The 24841-nt window shown below is 56.0% G+C and overlaps 1 protein-coding gene and 1 pseudogene across 1 annotated transcript in view; one reads left to right on the top strand and one right to left on the bottom strand.

Annotated features, from left to right (window-relative positions):
* Positions 1–24841, bottom strand: part of WDR4 (WD repeat domain 4) — a gene marked incomplete at its 5' end in the record, with an annotated part of 204981 nt that overhangs the window by 46901 nt on the left and 133239 nt on the right. Inside the window, one exon of the mRNA XM_063954481.1 lies at positions 14023–14203. Coding sequence (XP_063810551.1) covers positions 14023–14203 — 181 coding nt within the window. The remainder of the gene's footprint in view (positions 1–14022; positions 14204–24841) is intronic.
* LOC135036787 (5S ribosomal RNA) lies at positions 778–896 on the top strand (annotated as a pseudogene).

The following is a 24841-nucleotide window of genomic DNA, read 5'->3' as shown; positions in this document are numbered from 1 at the left end:
GTATCGCCCAATACTATGAACCCTGGAATTTAATGGATTCTTGAATCCTGGATACATTTATCCCTCATATGCTAATCCTCATATTTCCACTCTTATATAGTAATCCTGCACACATATTGGTATTAAGTGCAAGAGGCCATGGTTATTATGAGTTCAGAAAGGGAACCAGGACTCCACCGTATCACCTATTGCCTGGTTTTTGCTTGGTGATCCCTGTGGAAAAAGAGAAGAGAACCCTGGTTGGGCAAACAGGCCCCCTATTCCGGCCGAGGTCGATGACCGTCTTACCCAACCTGGGAGAGGTGTTCCTGGGCCAAGGGACGGGTTCAGGAGCCGAGGAGTGAGGTGCCGGCGGCCGCGGTCCGTGCGACCGGAAGTTCGGGCACCGGAACCGGAAGTGACGCGCGTTTCGCTCCGAGAGCTTGGTCACATGATCGCCTGCTCTCGGAGCTCCCCGCTGCCTGTCTACTTGTGTTCAATACTTCTGTCTATGTCAATTTGGCATTGCCTCCTATGTGTGGGTTTTGTTAACCCTTTGGTTATTATATTATATATTCTCTTTGAACAAATTGTTGCAAAACCACAAGGGTGAGGCTTTGGATTATCAATGAATGCAATGCAAAGAGATAGTTTACAATAATGAAATATCCTTACCACAACTAGATTTCTTGACAACAATTTTTTGATAAATTAACCAGCCCAATACTTACCGATACTGTTACTGATACCTGTGGGTCCCCATATATTTGGAATACGGTGCACCTGGGAGACTTATCCACCTACGGTCAGACCGCACTGAGTATGCCCAAACTCGTCTGATCTTGGAAGCCAAGCACTGCAGGGCCTGGTCAGTACCTGGATGGGGAACCACCAGGGAATACTAGGTACCGTAGGTATTTTATTCTCCCACGCACATTATAACTTCAGGACCCACGGTCAGGAATCAACCCCAGGTTCCAATAATTATTGGACCCTTTCAGACCCGAGGGAGTGACCTCATTTTATTAGAATCTCTATTATAGAGGATATGAATACGTCCTTTCTGGAATGAGGAACCACTTATTTTAGCTCACTTACACTATTATTTCGTCTAAAATACGAATATCAATGTGTATGAGTATTAATGAGTATACTTAGATTATGAATGCTTGCTCTCGCCCTCTTTTTTTAAGTATACTATAATAAAAGTTATGTATTAACAATTTCACAATTTCAATTTTCAAGTGTGCCCTGGAAAAGGCATATAGTTGCTTTTTGTCTTTTGCCTTTCCAAAAGACCACACCCGCTGCTCTCTACCTTCTCTCACCACAGCACAGTCTGCGCTTCCAGGGCTGCTCTCTACCTTCTCTCACCACAGCACAGTCTGCGCTTCCAGGGCTGCTCTCTACCTTCTCTCACCACAGCACAGTCTGCGCTTCCAGGGTTGCTCTCTACCTTCTCTCACCACAGCACAGTCTGCGCTTCCAGGGCTGCTCTCTACCTTCTCTCACCACAGCACAGTCTGCGCTTCCAGGGCTGCTCTCTACCTTCTCTCACCACAGCACAGTCTGCGCTTCCAGGGCTGCTCTCTACCTTCTCTCACCACAGCACAGTCTGCGCTTCCAGGGTTGCTCTCTACCTTCTCTCACCACAGCGCAGTCAGCGCTTCCAGGGTTGCTCTCTACCTTCTCTCACCACAGCGCACTCAGCGCTTCCAGGGCTGCTCTCTACCTTCTCTCACCACAGCCCGGTCAGTGCTTCCAGGGCTGCTCTCTACCTTCTCTCACCACAGCGCACTCAGCGCTTCCAGGGCTGCTCTCTACCTTCTCTCACCACAGCGCACTCAGTGCTTCCAGGGCTGCTCTCTACCTTCTCTCACCACAGCACAGTCTGCGCTTCCAGGGCTGCTCTCTACCTTCTCTCACCACAGCACAGTCTGCGCTTCCAGGGCTGCTCTCTACCTTCTCTCACCACAGCGCACTCAGTGCTTCCAGGGCTGCTCTCTACCTTCTCTCACCACAGCGCACTCAGCGCTTCCAGGGCTGCTCTCTACCTTCTCTCACCACAGCGCACTCAGCGCTTCCAGGGCTGCTCTCTACCTTCTCTCACCACAGCGCGGTCAGTGCTTCCAGGGCTGCTCTCCACCTTCTCTCACCACAGCGCACTCAGCGCTTCCAGGGCTGCTCTCTACCTTCTCTCACCACAGCGCACTCAGCGCTTCCAGGGCTGCTCTCTACCTTCTCTCACCACAGCGCACTCAGCGCTTCCAGGGCTGCTCTCTACCTTCTCTCACCACAGCGCACTCAGCACTTCCAGGGCTGCTCTCCACCTTCTCTCACCACAGCGCACTCAGCGCTTCCAGGGCTGCTCTCTACCTTCTCTCACGACAGCGCACTCAGCGCTTCCAGGGCTGCTCTCTACCTTCTCTCACCACAGCGCACTCAGCGTTTCCAGGGCTGCTCTCTACCTTCTCTCACCACAGCACAGTCAGTGCTTCCAGGGCTGCTCTCTACCTTCTCTCACCACAGAGCACTCAGTGCTTCCAGGGCTGCTCTCTACCTTCTCTCACCACAGCGCACTCAGCGCTTCCAGGGCTGCTCTCTACCTTCTCTCACCACAGCGCAGTCAGTGCTTCCAGGGCTGCTCTCTACCTTCTCTCACCACAGCGCACTCAGCGCTTCCAGGACTGCTCTCTACCTTCTCTCAGCACAGCCCGGTCAGTGCTTCCAGTGCTGCTCTCTACCTTCTCTCACCACAGCGCACTCAGTGCTTCCAGGGCTGCTCTCTACCTTCTCTCACCACAGCCCGGTCAGCGCTTCCAGGGCTGCTCTCTACCTTCTCTCACCACAGCGCACTCAGCGCTTCCAGGGCTGCTCTCTACCTTCTCTCACCACAGCGCACTCAGCGCTTCCAGGGCTGCTCTCTACCTTCTCTCACCACAGCGCACTCAGCGCTTCCAGGGCTGCTCTCTACCTTCTCTCACCACAGCGCACTCAGCGCTTCCAGGGCTGCTCTCTACCTTCTCTCACCACAGCGCACTCAGCGCTTCCAGGGCTGCTCTCTACCTTCTCTCACCACAGCCCAGTCAGTGCTTCCAGGGCTGCTCTCTACCTTCTCTCACCACAGCGCACTCAGTGCTTCCAGGACTGCTCTCTACCTTCTCTCACCACAGCGTACTCAGCGCTTCCAGGGCTGCTCTCTACCTTCTCTCATCACAGCGCGGTCAATGTTTCCAGGGCTGCTCTCTACCTTCTCTCACTACAGCGCACTCAGTGCTTCCAGGGCTGCTCACGACCTTCTCTCACCACAGCACAGTCTGCGCTTCCAGGGCTGCTCTCTACCTCCTCTCACCACAGCCCGGTCAGTGCTTCCAGGGCTGCTCTCTACCTCCTCTCACCACAGCCCGGTCAGTGCTTCCAGGGCTGCTCTCCACCTTTTCTCACCACAGCGCAGTCAGCGCTTCCAGGGCTGCTCTCTACCTTCTCTCACCACAGCGCAGTCAGTGCTTCCAGGGCTGCTCTCTACCTTCTCTCACCACAGCGCACTCAGTGCTCCCAGGGCTGCTCTCTACCTTCTCTCACCACAGCGCACTCAGCACTTCCAGGGCTGCTCTCCACCTTCTCTCACCACAGCGCACTCAGCGCTTCCAGGGCTGCTCTCTACCTTCTCTCACGACAGCGCACTCAGCGCTTCCAGGGCTGCTCTCTACCTTCTCTCACCACAGCGCACTCAGCGTTTCCAGGGCTGCTCTCTACCTTCTCTCACCACAGCACAGTCAGTGCTTCCAGGGCTGCTCTCTACCTTCTCTCACCACAGCGCACTCAGTGCTTCCAGGACTGCTCTCTACCTTCTCTCACCACAGCGTACTCAGTGCTTCCAGGGCTGCTCTCTACCTTCTCTCACCACAGCGCGGTTAGTGATTCCAGGGCTGCTCTCTACTTTCTCTCACCACAGCGCGGTTAGTGCTTCCAGGGCTGCTCTCTACCTTCTCTCACAACAGCACAGTCAGCGCATCCAGGACTGCTCTCTACCTTCTCTCACCACAGCACACTCTGTGCTTCCAGGGCTGCTCTCTACCTTCTCTCACCACAGCACACAGTGCTTCCAGGGCTGCTCTCCACCTTCTCTGAACACAATCAGCGCTTCCAGGGCTGCTCTCTACCTTCTCTTACCACAGCACACAGTGCTTCCAGGGCTGCTCTCTACCTTCTCTCACCACAGCACAGTCTGCGCTTCCAGGGCTGCTCTCTACCTTCTCTTACCACAGCACACAGTGCTTCCAGGGCTGCTCTCTACCTTCTCTCACCACAACGCGGTTAGTGCTTCCAGTGCTGCTCTCTACCTTCTCTCACAACAGCACAGTCAGCGCATCCAGGACTGCTCTCTACCTTCTCTCACCACAGCACACTGTGCTTCCAGGGCTGCTCTCTACCTTCTCTCACCACAGCGCACTCAGCGCTTCCAGGGCTGCTCTCTACCTTCTCTCACCACAGCCCGGTCAGTGCTTCCAGGGCTGCTCTCTACCTTCTCTCACCACAGTCAGCGCTTCCAGGGCTGCTAACCACCTTCTCTTACCACAGCACAGTCAGCGATTTGAGGGCTGCTCTCCACCTTCTCTCACCACAGCCCGGTCAGTGCTTCCAGGGCTGCTCTCTACCTTCTCTCACCACAGCGCAGTCAGTGCTTCCAGGGCTGCTCTCTACCTTCTCTCACCACAGCACAGTCAGCACTTCCAGGGCTGCTCTCTACCTTCTCTCACCACAGCACAGTCAGTGCTTCCAGGGCTGCTCTCTACCTTCTCTCACCACAGCACGGTAAGTGATTCCAGGGCTGCTCTCTACCTTCTCTCACCACAGCGCGGTTAGTGCTTCCAGGGCTGCTCTCTACCTTCTCTCACAACAGCACAGTCAGCGCATCCAGGACTGCTCTCTACCTTCTCTCACCACAGCACACTCTGTGCTTCCAGGGCTGCTCTCTACCTTCTCTCACCACAGCACACAGTGCTTCCAGGGCTGCTCTCCACCTTCTCTGAACACAATCAGCGCTTCCAGGGCTGCTCTCTACCTTCTCTTACCATAGCACACAGTGCTTCCAGGGCTGCTCTCTACCTTCTCTCACCACAGCGTACTCAGCGCTTCAAGGGCTGCTCTCTACCTTCTCTCACCACAGCGCACTCAGTACTTCCAGGACTGCTCTCTACCTTCTCTCACCACAGCGTACTCAGCGCTTCCAGGGCTGCTCTCTACCTTCTCTCATCACAGCGCGGTCAGTGTTTCCAGGGCTGCTCTCTACCTTCTCTCACTACAGCGCACTCAGTGCTTCCAGGGCTGCTCACGACCTTCTCTCACCACAGCACAGTCTGCGCTTCCAGGGCTGCTCTCTACCTCCTCTCACCACAGCCCGGTCAGTGCTTCCAGGGCTGCTCTCTACTTTCTCTCACCACAGCGCACTCAGTGCTTCCAAGACTGCTCTCCACCTTTTCTCACCACAGCACAGTCTGCGCTTCCAGGGTTGCTCTCCACCTTCTCTCACCACAGCGCACTCAGCGCTTCCAGGGCTGCTCTCTACCTTCTCTCACCACAGCGCAGTCAGTGCTTCCAGGGCTGCTCTCTACCTTCTCTCACCACAGCACAGTCAGCACTTCCAGGGCTGCTCTCTACCTTCTCTCACAACAGCACAGTCAGTGCTTCCAGGGCTGCTCTCTACCTTCTCTCACCACAGCGCGGTTAGTGATTCCAGGGCTGCTCTCTACTTTCTCTCACCACAGCGCGGTTAGTGCTTCCAGGGCTGCTCTCTACCTTCTCTCACAACAGCACAGTCAGCGCATCCAGGACTGCTCTCTACCTTCTCTCACCACAGCACACTCTGTGCTTCCAGGGCTGCTCTCTTACCTTCTCTCACCACAGCACACAGTGCTTCCAGGGCTGCTCTCCACCTTCTCTGAACACAATCAGCGCTTCCAGGGCTGCTCTCTACCTTCTCTTACCACAGCACACAGTGCTTCCAGGGCTGCTCTCTACCTTCTCTCACCACAGCACAGTCTGCGCTTCCAGGGCTGCTCTCTACCTTCTCTTACCACAGCACACAGTGCTTCCAGGGCTGCTCTCTACCTTCTCTCACCACAGCACACTCAGCGCTTCCAGGGCTGCTCTCTACCTTCTCTCACCACAACGCGGTTAGTGCTTCCAGTGCTGCTCTCTACCTTCTCTCACAACAGCACAGTCAGCGCATCCAGGACTGCTCTCTACCTTCTCTCACCACAGCACACTGTGCTTCCAGGGCTGCTCTCTACCTTCTCTCACCACAGCACACTCAGTGCTTCCAGGGCTGCTCTCCACCTTCTCTGAACACAATCAGCGCTTCCAGGGCTGCTCTCTACCTTCTCTTACCACAGCACACAGTGCTTCCAGGGCTGCTCTCTACCTTCTCTCACCACAGCGTACTCAGCGCTTCCAGGGCTGCTCTCTACCTTCTCTCACCACAGCGCACTCAGTGCTTCCAGGACTGCTCTCTACCTTCTCTCATCACAGCGCGGTCAGTGTTTCCAGGGCTGCTCTCTACCTTCTCTCACTACAGCGCACTGAGTGCTTCCAGGGCTGCTCACTACCTTCTCTCACCACAGCACAGTCTGCGCTTCCAGGGCTGCTCTCTACCTTCTCTCACCACAGCACAGTCTGCGCTTCCAGGGCTGCTCTCTACCTTCTCTCACCACAGCGCACTCAGCGCTTCCAGGGCTGCTCTACCTTCTCTCACCACAGCACAGTCTGCGCTTCCAGGGCTGCTCTCCACCTTCTCTCACCACAGCCCGGTCAGTGCTTCCAGGGCTGCTATCTACCTTCTCTCACCACAGCACAGTCAGCACTTCCAGGGCTGCTCTCCACCCTCTCTCACCACAGCACACTCAGTGCTTCCAGGGCTGCTCTCTACCTTCTCTCACCACAGCACACTCAGTGCTTCCAAGGCTGCTCTCCACCTTCTCTGAGCACAATCAGCGCTTCCAGGGCTGCTCTCTACCTTCTCTCACCACAGCACACTCAGTGCTTCCAAGGCTGCTCTCCACCTTCTCTGAGCACAATCAGCGCTTCCAGGGCTGCTCTCTACCTTCTCTCACCACAGCACGCTCAGTGCTTCCAAGGCTGCTCTCCACCTTCTCTGAGCACAATCAGCGCTTCCAGGGCTGCTCTCTACCTTCTCTCACCACAGCACACTCAGTGCTTCCAGGGCTGCTCTCTACCTTTTCTCACCACAGCACAGTCTGCGCTTCCAAGGCTGCTCTCTACCTTCTCTCACCACAGCACAGTCTGCGCTTCCAGGGCTGCTCTCTACCTTCTCTCACCACAGCACAGTCTGCGCTTCCAGGGTTGCTCTCTACCTTCTCTCACCACAGTACAGTCTGCGCTTCCAGGGCTGCTCTCTAGCTTCTCTCACCACAGCACAGTCAGCACTTTGAGGGCTGCTCTCCACCTTCTCTCACCACAGCGCGGTCAGCGCTTCAAGGGTTGTTCTCTAGCTTCTCTCACCACAGCGTGGTCAGCCCTTCAGTGCTGCTCTCTACCTTCTCTCACCACAGCGCACTCAGTGCTTCCAGGGCTGCTCTCTACCTTCTCTCACCACAGCGCACTCAGTGCTTCCAGGGTTGCTCTCTACCTTCTCTCACCACAGCCCGGTCAGTGCTTCCAGGGCTGCTCTCTACCTTTTCTCACCACAGCCCGGTCAGTGCTTCCAGGGCTGCTCTCTACCTTCTCTCACCACAGCGCAGTCAGCGCTTCCAGGGCTGCTCTCTACCTTCTCTCACCACAGCCGGTCAGTGCTTCCAGGGCTGCTCTCTACCTTCTTCTCACCACAGCGCACTCAGTGCTTCCAAGGCTGCTCTCCACCTTCTCTCACCACAGCACAGTCTGCGCTTCCAGGGCTGCTCTCTACCTTCTCTCACCACAGCGCAGTCAGCGCTTCCAGGGTTGCTCTCTACCTTCTCTCATCACAGCACAGTCTGCGCTTCCAGGGCTGCTATCTACTTTCTCTCACCACAGCGCACTCAGTGCTTCTAGGGCTGCTCTCTACCTTCTCCCATCACAGCGCAGTCAGCGCTTCCAGGGCTGCTCTCTACCTTCTCTCACCACAGCGCACTCAGTGCTTCCAGGGCTGCTCTCTACCTTCTCTCACCACAGCGCAGTCAGCGCTTCCAGGGCTGTTCTCTACCTTCTCTCACCACAGCGCACTCAGTGCTTCTAGGGCTGCTCTCTACCTTCTCTCACCACAGCCGGTCAGTGCTTCCAGGGCTGCTCTCTACCTTCTTCTCACCACAGCGCACTCAGTGCTTCCAAGGCTGCTCTCCACCTTCTCTCACCACAGCACAGTCAGCGCTTTGAGGGCTGCTCTCCACCTTCTCTCACCACAGCGCGGTCAGCGCTTCCAGGGTTGCTCTCTACCTTCTCTCACCACAGCCCGGTCAGTGCTTCCAGGGCTGCTCTCTACCTTCTCTCACCACAGCGCAGTCAGCGCTTCCAGGGCTGCTCTCTACCTTCTCTCACCACAGCCGGTCAGTGCTTCCAGGGCTGCTCTCTACCTTCTTCTCACCACAGCGCACTCAGTGCTTCCAAGGCTGCTCTCCACCTTCTCTCACCACAGAGCAGTCAGCGCTTCCAGGGCTGCTCTCTACCTTCTCTCACCACAGCGCAGTCAGTGCTTCCAGGGCTGCTCTCTACCTTCTCTCACCACAGGACAGTCAGCACTTCCAGGGCTGCTCTCTACCTTCTCTCACAACAGCAGAGTCAGTGCTTCCAGGGCTGCTCTCTACCTTCTCTCACCACAGTCAGCGCTTCCAGGACTGCTCTCTACCTTCTCTCACCACAGTCAGCGCTTCCAGGACTGCTCTCTACCTTCTCTCACCACAGTCAGCGCTTCCAGGGCTGCTCTCCACCTTCCCTCACCACAGTCAGCGCTTCCAGGGCTGCTCTCCACCTTCTCTCACCACAGCACACATTGCTTCCAGGGCTGCTCTCTACCTTCGCTCACCACAGCACAGTCTGCGCATCCAGTACTGCTCTCTACCTTCTCTCACCACAGCGCAGTCAGCGCTTCCAGGGCTGCTCTCTACCTTCTCTCACCACAGTCAGCGCTTCCAGGGCTGCTCTCTACCTTCTCTCACCACAGTCAGCGCTTCCAGGGCTGCTAACCACCTTCTCTCACCACAGCACAGTCAGCGATTTGAGGGCTGCTCTCCACCTTCTCTCACCACAGCCCGGTCAGTGCTTCCAGGGCTGCTCTCTACCTTCTCTCACCACAGCGCAGTCAGTGCTTCCAGGGCTGCTCTCTACCTTCTCTCACCACAGCGCAGTCAACGCTTCCAGGGCTGCTCTCTACCTCCTCTCACGACAGCCCGGTCAGTGCTTCCAGGGCTGCTCTCTACCTTCTCTCACCACAGCGCACTCAGTGCTTCCAGGACTGCTCTCTACCTTCTCTCACCACAGCGCAGTCAGCGCTTCCAGGGCTGCTCTCTACCTTCTCTCACCACAGCCGGTCAGTGCTTCCAGGGCTGCTCTCTACCTTCTTCTCACCACAGCGCACTCAGTGCTTCCAAGGCTGCTCTCCACCTTCTCTCACCACAGAGCAGTCAGCGCTTCCAGGGCTGCTCTCCACCTTCTCTCACCACAGCGCACTCAGCGCTTCCAGGACTGCTCTCTACCTTCTCTCACCACAGCGCACTCAGTGCTTCCAGGGCTGCTCTCCACCTTCTCTGAGCACAATCAGCGCTTCCAGGGCTGCTCTCTACCTTCTCTCACCACAGCGCACTCAGTGCTTCCAGGGCTGCTCTCTACCTTCTCTCACCACAGCACAGTCTGCGCTTCCAGGGCTGCTCTCTACCTTCTCTCACCACAGCGCACTCAGTGCTTCCAGGGCTGCTCTCTACCTTCTCTCACCACAGCGCAGTCAGCGCTTCCAGGGTTGCTCTCTACCTTCTCTCACCACAGCACAGTCTGCGCTTGCAGGGCTGCTCTCTACCTTCTCTCACCACAGCACAGTCTGTGCTTCCAGGGCTGCTCTCTACCTTCTCTCACCACAGCACAGTCAGTGCTTCCAGGGCTGCTCTCTACCTTCTCTCACCACAGCACAGTCTGCGCTTTGAGGGCTGCTCTCCACCTTCTCTCACCACAACGCAGTCAGCGCTTCCAGGGTTGCTCTCTACCTTCTCTCACCACAGCACAGTCAGTGCTTCCAGGGCTGCTCTCTACCTTCTCTCACCACAGTCAGCGCTTCCAGGGCTGCTAACCACCTTCTCTCACCACAGCACAGTCAGCGATTTGAGGGCTGCTCTCTACCTTCTCTCACCACAACGCAGTCAGCGCTTCCAGGGCTGCTCTCTACCTTCTCTCACCACAGCCCGGTCAGTGCTTCCAGGGCTGCTCTCTACCTTCTCTCACCACAGCGCACTCAGCGCTTCCAGGGCTGCTCTCTACCTTCTCTCACCACAGCCCGGTCAGTGCTTCCAGGGCTGCTCTCTACCTTCTCTCACCACAGCCCGGTCAGTGCTTCCAGGGCTGCTCTCTACCTTCTCTCACCACAGCCCGGTCAGTGCTTCCAGGGCTGCTCTCTACCTTCTCTCACCACAGCCCGGTCAGTGCTTCCAGGACTACTCTCTACCTTCTCTCACCACAGCACAGTCTGCGCTTCCAGGGCTGCTCTCTACCTTCTCTCACCACAGCGCAGTCAGCGCTTCCAGGGCTGCTCTCTACCTTCTCTCACCACAGCCCGGTCAGTGCTTCCAGGGCTGCTCACTACCTTCTCTCATTACAGCACAGTCTGCGCTTCCAGGGCTGCTCTCTACCTTCTCTCACCACAGCACAGTCAGCGCTTTGAGGGCTGCTCTCTACCTTCTCTCACCACAGCACAGTCTGCGCTTCCAGGGCTGCTCACTACCTTCTCTCACCACAGCACAGTCTGCGCTTCCAGGGCTGCTCTCTACCTTCTCTCACCACAGCACAGTCTACGCTTCCAGGGCTGCTCTCTTACCTTCTCTCACCACAGCACAGTCAGCGCTTTGAGGGCTGCTCTCCACCTTCTCTCACCACAGCCCAGTCTGCGCTTCCAGGGCTGCTCTCCACCTTCTCTCACCACAGCCCACTCAGTGCTTCCAGGGCTGCTCTCTACCTTCTCTCACCACAGCGCACTCAGCGCTTCCAGGGCTGCTCTCTACCTTCTCTCACCACAGCGCACTCAGTGCTCCCAGGGCTGCTCTCTACCTTCTCTCACCACAGCGCACTCAGCGCTTCCAGGGCTGCTCTCTACCTTCTCTCACCACAACGCTTCCAGGGCTGCTCTCTACCTTCTCTCACCACAGCGCTGTCAGCGCTTCCAGGGCTGCTCTCTACCTTCTCTCACCACAGCACAGTCTGCGCTTCCAGGGCTGCTCTCTACCTTCTCTCACCACAGCACAGTCTGCGCTTCCAGGGCTGCTCTCTACCTTCTCTCACCACAGCGCACTCAGTGCTTCCAGGGCTGCTCTCTACCTTCTCTCACCACAGCGCAGTCAGCGCTTCCAGGGTTGCTCTCTACCTTCTCTCACCACAGCACACAGTGCTTCCAGGGCTGCTCTCTACCTTCTCTCACCACAGTCAGCGCTTCCAGGGCTGCTAACCACCTTCTCTCACCACAGCACAGTCAGCGATTTGAGGGCTGCTCTCTACCTTCTCTCACCACAGCGCAGTCAGTGCTTCCAGGGCTGCTCTCTACCTTCTCTCACCACAGCGCAGTCAGCGCTTCCAGGGCTGCTCTCTACCTTCTCTCACCACAGCCCGGTCAGTGCTTCCAGGGCTGCTCTCTACCTTCTCTCACCACAGCCCGGTCAGTGCTTCCAGGGCTGCTCTCTACCTTCTCTCACCACAGCCCGGTCAGTGCTTCCAGGACTACTCTCTACCTTCTCTCACCACAGCACAGTCTGCGCTTCCAGGGCTGCTCTCTACCTTCTCTCACCACAGCGCAGTCAGCGCTTCCAGGGCTGCTCTCTACCTTCTCTCACTACAGCCCGGTCAGTGCTTCCAGGGCTGCTCACTACCTTCTCTCATTACAGCACAGTCTGCGCTTCCAGGGCTGCTCTCTACCTTCTCTCACCACAGCACAGTCAGCGCTTTGAGGGCTGCTCTCTACCTTCTCTCACCACAGCACAGTCTGCGCTTCCAGGGCTGCTCACTACCTTCTCTCACCACAGCACAGTCTGCGCTTCCAGGGCTGCTCTCTACCTTCTCTCACCACAGCACAGTCTACGCTTCCAGGGCTGCTCTCTTACCTTCTCTCACCACAGCACAGTCAGCGCTTTGAGGGCTGCTCTCCACCTTCTCTCACCACAGCCCAGTCTGCGCTTCCAGGGCTGCTCTCCACCTTCTCTCACCACAGCCCACTCAGTGCTTCCAGGGCTGCTCTCTACCTTCTCTCACCACAGCGCACTCAGCGCTTCCAGGGCTGCTCTCTACCTTCTCTCACCACAGCGCACTCAGTGCTCCCAGGGCTGCTCTCTACCTTCTCTCACCACAGCGCACTCAGCGCTTCCAGGGCTGCTCTCTACCTTCTCTCACCACAACGCTTCCAGGGCTGCTCTCTACCTTCTCTCACCACAGCGCTGTCAGCGCTTCCAGGGCTGCTCTCTACCTTCTCTCACCACAGCACAGTCTGCGCTTCCAGGGCTGCTCTCTACCTTCTCTCACCACAGCACAGTCTGCGCTTCCAGGGCTGCTCTCCACCTTCTCTCACCACAGCCCAGTCAGTGCTTCCAGGGCTGCTCTCCACCTTCTCTCACCACAGCCCACTCAGTGCTTCCAGGGCTGCTCTCCACCTTCTCTCACCACAGCTCACTCAGTGCTTCCAGGGCTGCTCTCTACCTTCTCTCACCACAGCCCGGTCAGTGCTTCCAGGGCTGCTCACTACCTTCTCTCACCACAGCACAGTCTACGCTTCCAGGGCTGCTCTCTTACCTTCTCTCACCACAGCACAGTCAGTGCTTCCAGGGCTGCTCTCTACCTTCTCTCACCACAGCACACTCAGCGCTTTGAGGGCTGCTCTCCACCTTCTCTCACCACAGCCCACTCAGTGCTTCCAGGGCTGCTCTCTACCTTCTCTCACCACAGCGCACTCAGCGCTTCCAGGGCTGCTCTCTACCTTCTCTCACCACAATCCAGGGCTGCTCTCTACCTTCTCTCACCACAGCACAGTCTGCGCTTCCAGGGCTGCTCTCTACCTTCTCTCACCACAGCACAGTCTGCGCTTCCAGGGCTGCTCTCCACCTTCTCTCACCACAGCGCACTCAGTGCTTCCAGGGCTGCTCTCTACCTTCTCTCACCACAGCGCACTCAGCGCTTCCAGGGCTGCTCTCTACATTCTCTCACCACAGCGCACTCAGTGCTCCCAGGGCTGCTCTCTACCTTCTCTCACCACAGCGCACTCAGCGCTTCCAGGGCTGCTCTCTACCTTCTCTCACCACAGCGCAGTCAGCGCTTCCAGGGCTGCTCTCTACCTTCTCTCACCACAGCGCGGTCAGTGCTTCTAGGGCTGCTCTCCACCTTCTCTCACCACAGCGCACTCAGCGCTTTGAGGGCTGCTCTCTACCTTCTCTCACCACACACAGTCAGCGCTTTGAGGGCTGCTCTCTACCTTCTCTCACCACAGCCCGGTCAGCGCTTCCAGGACTGCTCTGTACCTTCTCTGAGCACAATCAGCGCTAATCAGGAAGCAGCAGGTATAGAAACACCAGGGATTGTGTTAGATGGGGACACAGGAGGTAGACAGCTGAAACAATCTGTCTTTTCTACAACCTCTAGTCACTGACTACTAACATGTCTCCATCAGCAGAAAACAATTTCCTCCCGTACCTGCTTAAAAATCACATGACTGAAAAAGCAGAGCAGAGCATTTAAGTGATGTATAGACTCTGCACACCTCAGCAGAAAACAATATGGCAGCTTCCAGTCAGGGAATGGTAACGGATGTGTTATTGCCCCAGTATAAATATAAGATGCGCTCATTTTACACCAGCTGGTAAACCAATAACTAACCTGCCAGCTTCCATCTCTCTGCTGGAACCGCTCTACAGGGTTGTCCCTGACACCCGATAACACCCAGAGGGAGGAGGAGTCTTCAAAATCCAGGTCCACAGGAACATAGGACAGTGAGATATACTGTACGTGTGTGAGGCGCGGAGCAGATGAGATGGAGAACAGGTAGATTCCAGGAACACTGTAAGAGACACAGGAGTCTATGTACTAAACTGTAGAGAGAAATAAAGTACCAACCAATACGCTCCTAACTGCCAGGTTACACCCCCATCTTACCCCGCTACCGCTGTACTACACCAATCACTGCCTGTTACTAAGGGTCTGACCCCGCCTCACCCGTCACATGGCACTAGCCAATCCCAGCATTCATCAGGTGTCACAGAACCTCCCACCCCCATCTTACACCGCTACCGCTGTGTTACACCAATCACTGCCTGTTACTAAGGGTCTGACCCCGCCTCACCCGTCACATGGCACTAGCCAATCCCATCATACATCAGGTGTCACAGAACATCTCGCCCCCATCTTACCCTGCTACCGCTGTGTTACACCAATCACTGCCTGTTACTAAGGGTCTGACCCCGCCTCACCCGTCACATAACACTAGCCAATCCCAGCATTCATCAGGGTCACAGAACATCCCACGCCCATCTTACCCCGCTACCGCTGTGCTACACCAATCACTGCCTGTTACTAAGGGTCTGACCCCGCCTCACCCGTCACATGGCACTAGCCAATCCCAGCATTCATCAGGTGTCACAGAACATCCCGCCCCCATCTTACCCCGCTACACCAATCACTGCCTGTTACTAAGGGTCTGACCCCGCCTCACCCGTCACATGGCACTAGCCAATCCCAGCATTCATCAGGTGTCACAGAACATCCCGCCCCCATCTTACCCCGCTACACCAATCACTGCCTGTTACTAAGGGTCTGACCCCGCCTCACCCGTCACATGGCACTAGCCAATCCCAGCATTCATCAGGTGTCACAGAACATCCCGCCCCCATCTTACCCCGCTACACCAATCACTGCCTGTTACAAAGGGTCTGACCCCGCCTCACCCGTCACATGGCACTAGCCAATCCCAGCATTCATCAGGTGTCACAGAACATCCCACCCCCATCTTACCCCGCTACACCAATCACTGCCTGTTACTAAGGGTCTGACCCCGCCTCACCCGTCACATGGCACTAGCCAATCCCAGCATTCATCAGGTGTCACAGAACATCCCGCCCCCATCTTACCCCGCTATACCAATCACTGCCTGTTACTATGGGTCTGACCCCGCCTCACCCGTCACATGGCACTAGCCAATCCCAGCATTCATCAGGTGTCACAGAACATCCCGCCCCCATCTTAGCCAGCTACACCAATCACTGCCTGTTACTAAGTGTCTGACCCCGCCTCACCTGTCACATGGCACTAGCCAATCCCAGCATTCATCAGGGGTCACAGAACATCCCGCCCCCATCTTACCCAGCTACACCAATCACTGCCTGTTACTAAGGGTCTGACCCCGCCTCATACGGCACATGGCACTAGCCAATCCCAGCATTCACCAGGTGTCACAGAACATCCCACCCCCATCTTACCCTGCTACCGCTGTGCTACACCAATCATTGCCTGTTACTAAGTGTCTGACCCCGCCTCACCCGTCACATGGCACTAGCCAATCCCAGCATTCATCAGGGGTCACAGAACATCCCGCCCCCATCTTACCCCGCTACACCAATTACTGCCTGTTACTAAGGGTCTGACCCCGCCTCACCCGTCACATGGCACTAGCCAATCCCAGCATTCATCAGGTGTCACAGAACATCCCGCCCCCATCTTACCTTGTTACCGCTGTGTTACACCAATCACTGCCTGTTAATAAGGGTCTGACCCCTCCTCATCCGTCACATGGCACTAGCCAATCCCAGCATTCACCAGGTGTCACAGAACATCCCACCCCCATCTTACCCTGCTACCGCTGTGCTACACCAATCATTGCCTGTTACTAAGTGTCTGACCCCGCCTCACCCGTCACATGGCACTAGCCAATCCCAGCATTCATCAGGGGTCACAGAACATCCCGCCCCCATCTTACCCCGCTACACCAATTACTGCCTGTTACTAAGGGTCTGACCCCGCCTCACCCGTCACATGGCACTAGCCAATCCCAGCATTCATCAGGTGTCACAGAACATCCCGCCCCCATCTTACCTTGTTACCGCTGTGTTACACCAATCACTGCCTGTTACTAAGGGTCTGACCCCGACTCACCCGTCACATGGCACTAGCCAATCCCAGCATTCATCAGGTGTCACAGAACATCCCGCCCCCATCTTACCCCGCTACACCAATCACTGCCTGTTACTAAGGGTCTGACCCCGCCTCACCCGTCAAATGGCACTAGCCAATCCCAGCATTCATCAGGGGTCACAGAACATCCCACCCCCATCTTACACCGCTACCGCTGTGTTACACCAATCACTGCCTGTTACTAAGGGTCTGACCCCGCTTCACCCGTCACATGGCACTAGCCAATCCCAGCATTCATCAGGTGTCACAGAACATCCCGCCCCCATCTTACCCCCGGCTACACCAATCACTGCCTGTTACTAAGGGTCTGATCCCGCCTCACCCGTCACATGGCACTAGCCAATCCCAGCATACATCAGGGGTCACAGAACATCCCACCCCCATCTTACCCGCTACCGCTGTGCTACACCAATCACTGCCTGTTACTAAGTGTCTGACCCCGCCTCACCCGTCACATGGCACTAGCCAATCCCAGCATTCATCAGGTGTCACAGAACATCCCACCCCCATCTTACACCGCTACCGCTGTGTTACACCAATCACTGCCTGTTACTAAGGGTCTGACCCCGCCTCACCCGTCACATGGCACTAGCCAATCCCAGCATTCATCAGGTGTCACAGAACATCCCACCCCCATCTTACCCCGCTATACCAATCACTGCCTGTTACTAAGGGTCTGACCCCGCCTCACCCATCACATGGCACTAGCCAATTCCAGCATTCATCAGGTGTCACAGAACATCCCACCCCCATCTTACCCCGCTACACCAATCACTGCCTGTTACTATGGGTCTGACCCCGCCTCACCCGTCACATGGCACTAGCCAATCCCAGCATTCATCAGGTGTCACAGAACATCCCACCCCCATCTTACCCTGCTACCGCTGTGCTACACCAATCACTGCCTGTTACTAAGTGTCTGACCCCGCCTCACCCGTCACATGGCACTAGCCAATCCCAGCATTCATCAGGGGTCACAGAACATCCCACCCCCATCTTACACCGCTACCGCTGTGTTACACCAATCACTGCCTGTTACTAAGTGTCTGACCCCACCTCACCGTCACATGGCACTAGCCAATCCCAGCATTCATCAGGTGTCACAGAACATCCCGCCCCCATCTTACCCAGCTACACCAATCACTGCCTGTTACTAAGTGTCTGACCCCGCCTCAACTGTCACATGGCACTAGCCAATCCCAGAATTCATCAGGGGTCACAGAACATCCCGCCCCCATCTTACCCAGCTACACCAATCACTGCCTGTTACTAAGGGTCTGACCCCGCCTCATACGGCACATGGCACTAGCCAATCCCAGCATTCATCAGGGGTCACAGAACATCCCGCCCCCATCTTACCCTGCTACCGCTGTGCTACACCAATCACTGCCTGGTACTAAGGGTCTGACCCCGCCTCAACCGTCACATGGCACTAGCCACTCCCAGCATTCATCAGGGGTCACAGAACATCCCACCCCCATCTTACACCGCTACCGCTGTGTTACACCAATCACTGCCTGTTACTAAGGGTCTGACCCCGCCTCATCTGTCACATGGCACTAGCCAATCCCAGCATTCATCAGGTATCACAGAACATCCCACCCCCATCTTACCCTGCTACCGCTGTGCTACACCAATCACTGCCTGTTACTAAGTGTCTGACCCCGCCTCACCCGTCACATGGCACTAGCCAATCCCAGCATTCATCAGGGGTCACAGAACATCCCACCCCCATCTTACACCGCTACACCAATCACTGCCTGTTACTAAGGGTCTGACCCCGCCTCACCCATCACATGGCACTAGCCAATCCCAGCATTCATCAGGGGTCACAGAACATCCCACCCCCATCTTACACCGCTACCGCTGTGCTACACCAATCACTGCCTGTTACTAAGTGTCTGACCCCGCCTCACCCGTCACATGGCACTAGCCAATCCCAGCATTCATCAGGGGTCACAGAACATCCCACCCCCATCTTACACCGCTACACCAATCACTGCCTGTTACTAAGGGTCTGACCCCGCCTCACCCATCACATGGCACTAGCCAATCCCAGCATTCATCAGGGGTCACAGAACATCCCACCCCCATCTTACACCGCTACCGCTGTGCTACACCAATCACTGTCTGTTACTAAGGGTCTGACCCCGCCTCAACCGTCACATGGCACTAGCCACTCCCAGCATTCATCAGGGGTCACAGAACATCCCACCCCCATCTTACCCTGCTACCGCTGTGCTACACCAATCACTGCCTGTTACTAAGTGTCTGACCCCGTCTCACCCGTCACATGGCACTAGCCAATCCCAGCATTCATCAGGGGTCACAGAACATCCCACCCCCATCTTACACCGCTACCGCTGTGCTACACCAATCACTGCCTGGTACTAAGGGTCTGACCCCGCCTCAACCGTCACATGGCACTAGCCACTCCCAGCATTCATCAGGGGTCACAGAACATCCCACCCCCATCTTACACCGCTACCGCTGTGCAACACCAATCACTGCCTGTTACTAAGGGTCTGACCCCGCCTCATCCGTCACATGGCACTAGCCAATCCCAGCATTCATCAGGTGTCACAGAACATCCCGCCCCCATCTTACCCAGCTACACCAATCACTGCCTGTTACTAAGTGTCTGACCCCGCCTCAACTGTCACATGGCACTAGCCAATCCCAGCATTCATCAGGGGTCACAGAACATCCCGCCCCCATCTTACCCAGCTACACCAATCACTGCCTGTTACTAAGGGTCTGACCCCGCCACATACGGCACATGGCACTAGCCAATCCCAGCATTCATCAGGGGTCACAGAACATCCCGCCCCCATCTTACCCTGCTACCGCTGTGCTACACCAATCACTGCCTGGTACTAAGGGTCTGACCCCGCCTCAACCGTCACATGGCTCTAGCCACTCCCAGCATTCATCTGGGGTCACAGAACATCCCACCCCCATCTTACACCGCTACCGCTGTGTTACACCAATCACTACCTGTTACTAAGGGTCTGACCCCGCCTCATCCGTCACATGGCACTAGCCAATCCCAGCATTCATCAGGTGTCACAGAACATCCCACCCCCATCTTACCCCGCTACCGCTGTGCTACACCAATCACTGCCTGTTACTAAGTGTCTGACCCCGCCTCACCCGTCACATGGCACTAGCCAAACCCAGCATTCATCAGGTGTCACAGAACATCACACCCCATCTTACCCCGCTACACCAATCACTGCCTGTTACTAAGGGTCTGACCCCGCCTCATCCGTCACATGGCACTAGCCAATCCCAGCATTCATCAGGTGTCACAGAACATCCCGCCCCCATCTTACCCCGCTACACCAATCACTGCCTGTTACTAAGGGTCTGACCCCGCCTCATCCGTCACATGGCACTAGCCAATCCCAGCATTCATCAGGGGTCACAGAACATCCCACCCCCATCTTACACCGCTACCGCTGTGCTACACCAATCACTGCCTGTTACTAAGGGTCTGACCCCGCCTCACCCGTCACATGGCACCAGCCAATACCAGCATTCATCAGGTGTCACAGAACATCCCACCCCCATCTTACCCCGCTACACCAATCACTGCCTGTTACTAAGGGTCTGACCCCGCCTCATCCGTCACATGGCACTAGCCAATCCCAGCATTCATCAGGTGTCACAGAACATCCCGCCCCCATCTTACCTTGTTACCGCTGTGTTACACCAATCACTGCCTGTTACTAAGGGTCTGACTCCGCCTCACATGGCACTAGCCAATCCCAGCATTGATCAGGTGTCACAGAACATCCCACCCCCTTCTTACCCTGCTACCGCTGTGCTACACCAATCACTGCCTGTTACTAAGTGTCTGACCCCGCCTCACCCTTCACATGGCACTAGCCAATCCCAGCATTCATCAGGTGTCACAGAACATCCCGCCCCCATCTTACCCCGCTACACCAATCACTGCCTGTTACTAAGGGTCTGACCCCGCCTCACCCGTCACATGGCACTAGCCAATCCCAGCATTCATCAGGTGTCACAGAACATCCCACGCCCATCTTACCCAGCTACCGCTGTGTTACACCAATCACTGCCTGTTACTAAGGGTCTGACCCCGCCTCACCCGTCACATGGCACTAGCCAATCCCAGCATTCATCAGGTGTCACAGAACATCCCACCCCCATCTTACCCCGCTACCGCTGTGCTACACCAATCACTGCCTGTTACTAAGTGTCTGACCCCGCCTCATCCGTCACATGGCACTAGCCAATCCCAGCATTCATCAGGTGTCACAGAACAACCCGCCCCCATCTTACCTTGTTACCGCTGTGTTACACCAAACACTGCCTGTTACTAAGGGTCTGACCCCGCCTCACCCGTCACAAGGCACTAGCCAATCCCAGCATTCATCAGGTGTCACAGAACATCCCACCCCCATCTTACCCTGCTACCACTGTGCTACACCAATCCCTGCCTGTTACTAAGTGTCTGACCCCGCCTCACCCGTCACATGGCACTAGCCAATCCCAGCATTCATCAGGTGTCACAGAACATCCCGTCCCCATCTTACCCCGCTACACCAATCACTGCCGGTTACTAAGGGTCTGACCCCGCCTCAACTGTCACATGGCACTAGCCAATCCCAGCATTCATCAGGTGTCACAGAACAACCCGCCCCCATCTTACCTTGTTACCGCTGTGTTACACCAAACACTGCCTGTTACTAAGGGTCTGACCCCGCCTCACCCGTCACAAGGCACTAGCCACTCCCAGCATTCATCAGGGGTCACAGAACATCCCACCCCCATCTTACACCGCTACCGCTGTGCTACACCAATCACTGCCTGTTACTAAGGGTCTGACCCCGCCTCATCCGTCACATGGCACTAGCCAATCCCAGCATTCATCAGGTGTCACAGAACATCCCGCCCCCATCTTACCCAGCTACACCAATCACTGCCTGTTACTAAGTGTCTGACCCCGCCTCAACTGTCACATGGCACTAGCCAATCCCAGCATTCATCAGGGGTCACAGAACATCCCGCCCCCATCTTACCCAGCTACACCAATCACTGCCTGTTACTAAGGGTCTGACCCCGCCACATACGGCACATGGCACTAGCCAATCCCAGCATTCATCAGGGGTCACAGAACATCCCGCCCCCATCTTACCCTGCTACCGCTGTGCTACACCAATCACTGCCTGGTACTAAGGGTCTGACCCCGCCTCAACCGTCACATGGCACTAGCCACTCCCAGCATTCATCTGGGGTCACAGAACATCCCACCCCCATCTTACACCGCTACCGCTGTGTTACACCAATCACTACCTGTTACTAAGGGTCTGACCCCGCCTCATCCGTCACATGGCACTAGCCAATCCCAGCATTCATCAGGTGTCACAGAACATCCCACCCCCATCTTACCCCGCTACCGCTGTGCTACACCAATCACTGCCTGTTACTAAGTGTCTGACCCCGCCTCACCCGTCACATGGCACTAGCCAAACCCAGCATTCATCAGGTGTCACAGAACATCACACCCCATCTTACCCCGCTACACCAATCACTGCCTGTTACTAAGGGTCTGACCCCGCCTCATCCGTCACATGGCACTAGCCAATCCCAGCATTCATCAGGTGTCACAGAACATCCCGCCCCCATCTTACCCCGCTACACCAATCACTGCCTGTTACTAAGGGTCTGACCCCGCCTCATCAGTCACATGGCACTAGCCAATCCCAGCATTCATCAGGGGTCACAGAACATCCCACCCCCATCTTACACCGCTACCGCTGTGCTACACCAATCACTGCCTGGTACTAAGGGTCTGACCCCGCCTCAACCGTCACATGGCACTAGCCACTCCCAGCATTCATCAGGGGTCACAGAACATCCCACCCCCATCTTACACCGCTACCGCTGTGCTACACCAATCACTGCCTGTTACTAAGGGTCTGACCGCGCCTCACCCGTCACATGGCACCAGCCAATACCAGCATTCATCAGGTGTCACAGAACATCCCACCCCCATCTTACCCCGCTACACCAATCACTGCCTGTTACTAAGGGTCTGACCCCGCCTCATCCGTCACATGGCACTAGCCAATCCCAGCATTCATCAGGTGTCACAGAACATCCCGCCCCCATCTTACCTTGTTACCGCTGTGTTACACCAATCACTGCCTGTTACTAAGGGTCTGACTCCGCCTCACCCGTCACATGGCACTAGCCAATCCCAGCATTGATCAGGTGTCACAGAACATCCCACCCCCTTCTTACCCTGCTACCGCTGTGCTACACCAATCACTGCCTGTTACTAAGTGTCTGACCCCGCCTCACCCTTCACATGGCACTAGCCAATCCCAGCATTCATCAGGTGTCACAGAACATCCCGCCCCCATCTTACCCCGCTACACCAATCACTGCCTGTTACTAAGGGTCTGACCCCGCCTCACCCGTCACATGGCACTAGCCAATCCCAGCATTCATCAGGTGTCACAGAACATCCCACGCCCATCTTACCCAGCTACCGCTGTGTTACACCAATCACTGCCTGTTACTAAGGGTCTGACCCCGCCTCACCCGTCACATGGCACTAGCCAATCCCAGCATTCATCAGGTGTCACAGAACATCCCACCCCCATCTTACCCCGCTACCGCTGTGCTACACCAATCACTGCCTGTTACTAAGTGTCTGACCCCGCCTCATCCGTCACATGGCACTAGCCAATCCCAGCATTCATCAGGTGTCACAGAACATCCCACCCCCATCTTACCCCGCTACCGCTGTGCTACACCAATCACTGTCCGTTACTAAGGGTCTGACCCCGCCTCACCCGTCACATGGCACTAGCCAATCCCAGCATTCATCAGGTGTCACAGAACCTCCCGCCCCCATCTTACCCCGCTACACCAATCACTGCCTGTTACTAATGGTCTGACCCCGCCTCACCCGTCACATGGCACTAGCAAATCCCAGCATTCATCAGGTGTCACAGAGCATCCCACCCCCATCTTACCCCGCTACACCAATCACTGCCTGTTACTAAGGGTCTGACCCTGCCTCATCCGTCACATGGCACTAGCCAATCCCAGCATTCATCAGGTGTCACAGAACATCCCACCCCCATCTTACCCCGCTACCGCTGTGCTACACCAATCACTGCCTGTTAATAAGGGTCTGACCCCGCCTCACCCGTCACATGGCACTAGCCAATCCCAGCATTCATCAGGGGTCACAGAACATCCCACCCCCATCTTACACCGCTACCGCTGTGTTACACCAATCACTGCCCGTTACTAAGGGTCTGACCACGCCTCACCCGTCACATGGCACTAGCAAATCCCAGCATTCATCAGGTGTCACAGAACATCCCACCCCCAGCTTACCCCACTACCGCTGTTACACCAATCACTGCCTGTTACTAAGTGTCTGACCCCACCGTATCCGTCACATGGCACTAGCCAATCCCAGCATTCATCAGGTGTCACAGAACATCCCGCCTCCATCTTACCCCGCTATACCAATCACTGCCTGTTACTAAGGGTCTGACCCCGCCTCACCCGTCACATGGCACTAGCCAATCCCAGCATTCATCAGGTGTCACAGAACATCCCACCCAGCTACCGCTGTGCTACACCAATCACTGCCTGTTACTAAGGGTCTGACCCCGCCTCATCAGTCACATGGCACTAGCCAATCCCAGCATTCATCAGGTGTCACAGAACATCCCGCCCCCATCTTACCCCGCTATACCAATCACTGCCTGTTACTATGGGTCTGACCCCGCCTCACCCGTCACATGGCACTAGCCAATCCCAGCATTCATCAGGTGTCATAGAACATCCCGCCCCCATCTAACCCAGCTACCGCTGTGCTACACCAATCACTGCCTGTTACTAAGGGTCTGACCCCGCCTCACCAGTCACATGGCACTAGCCAATCCCAGCATTCATCAGGTGTCACAGAACATCCCGCCCCCATCTAACCCAGCTACCGCTGTGCTACACCAATCACTGCCTGTTACTAAGGGTCTGACCCCGCCTCACCCATCACATGGCACTAGCCAATCCCAGCATTCATCAGGTGTCACAGAACATCCCACCCAGCTACCGCTGTGCTACACCAATCACTGCCTGTTACTAAGGGTCTGACCCCGCCTCACCCGTCACATGGCACTAGCCAATCCCAGCATTCATCAGGGGTCACAGAACATCCCACCCCCATCTTACACCGCTACCGCTGTGCTACACCAATCACTGCCTGTTACTAAGGGTCTGACCCCGCCTCACCCGTCACATGGCACTAGCCAATCCCAGCATTCATCAGGTGTCACAGAACATCACACCCCCATCTTACCCCGCTACCGCTGTGCTACACCAATCACTAGCCAATCCCAGCATTCATCAGGTGTCACAGAACATCCCGCCCCCATCTTAGCCAGCTACACCAATCACTGCCTGTTACTAAGTGTCTGACCCCGCCTCACCCGTCACATGGCACTAGCCAATCCCA

This window comes from Pseudophryne corroboree, unplaced genomic scaffold (genome assembly GCF_028390025.1).
Source record: "Pseudophryne corroboree isolate aPseCor3 unplaced genomic scaffold, aPseCor3.hap2 scaffold_656, whole genome shotgun sequence".
Taxonomy (NCBI): domain Eukaryota; kingdom Metazoa; phylum Chordata; class Amphibia; order Anura; family Myobatrachidae; genus Pseudophryne; species Pseudophryne corroboree.
The sequence above is the reverse complement of the archived record's forward strand: the minus strand, read 5'-3'. Positions and strand labels throughout refer to the sequence as shown.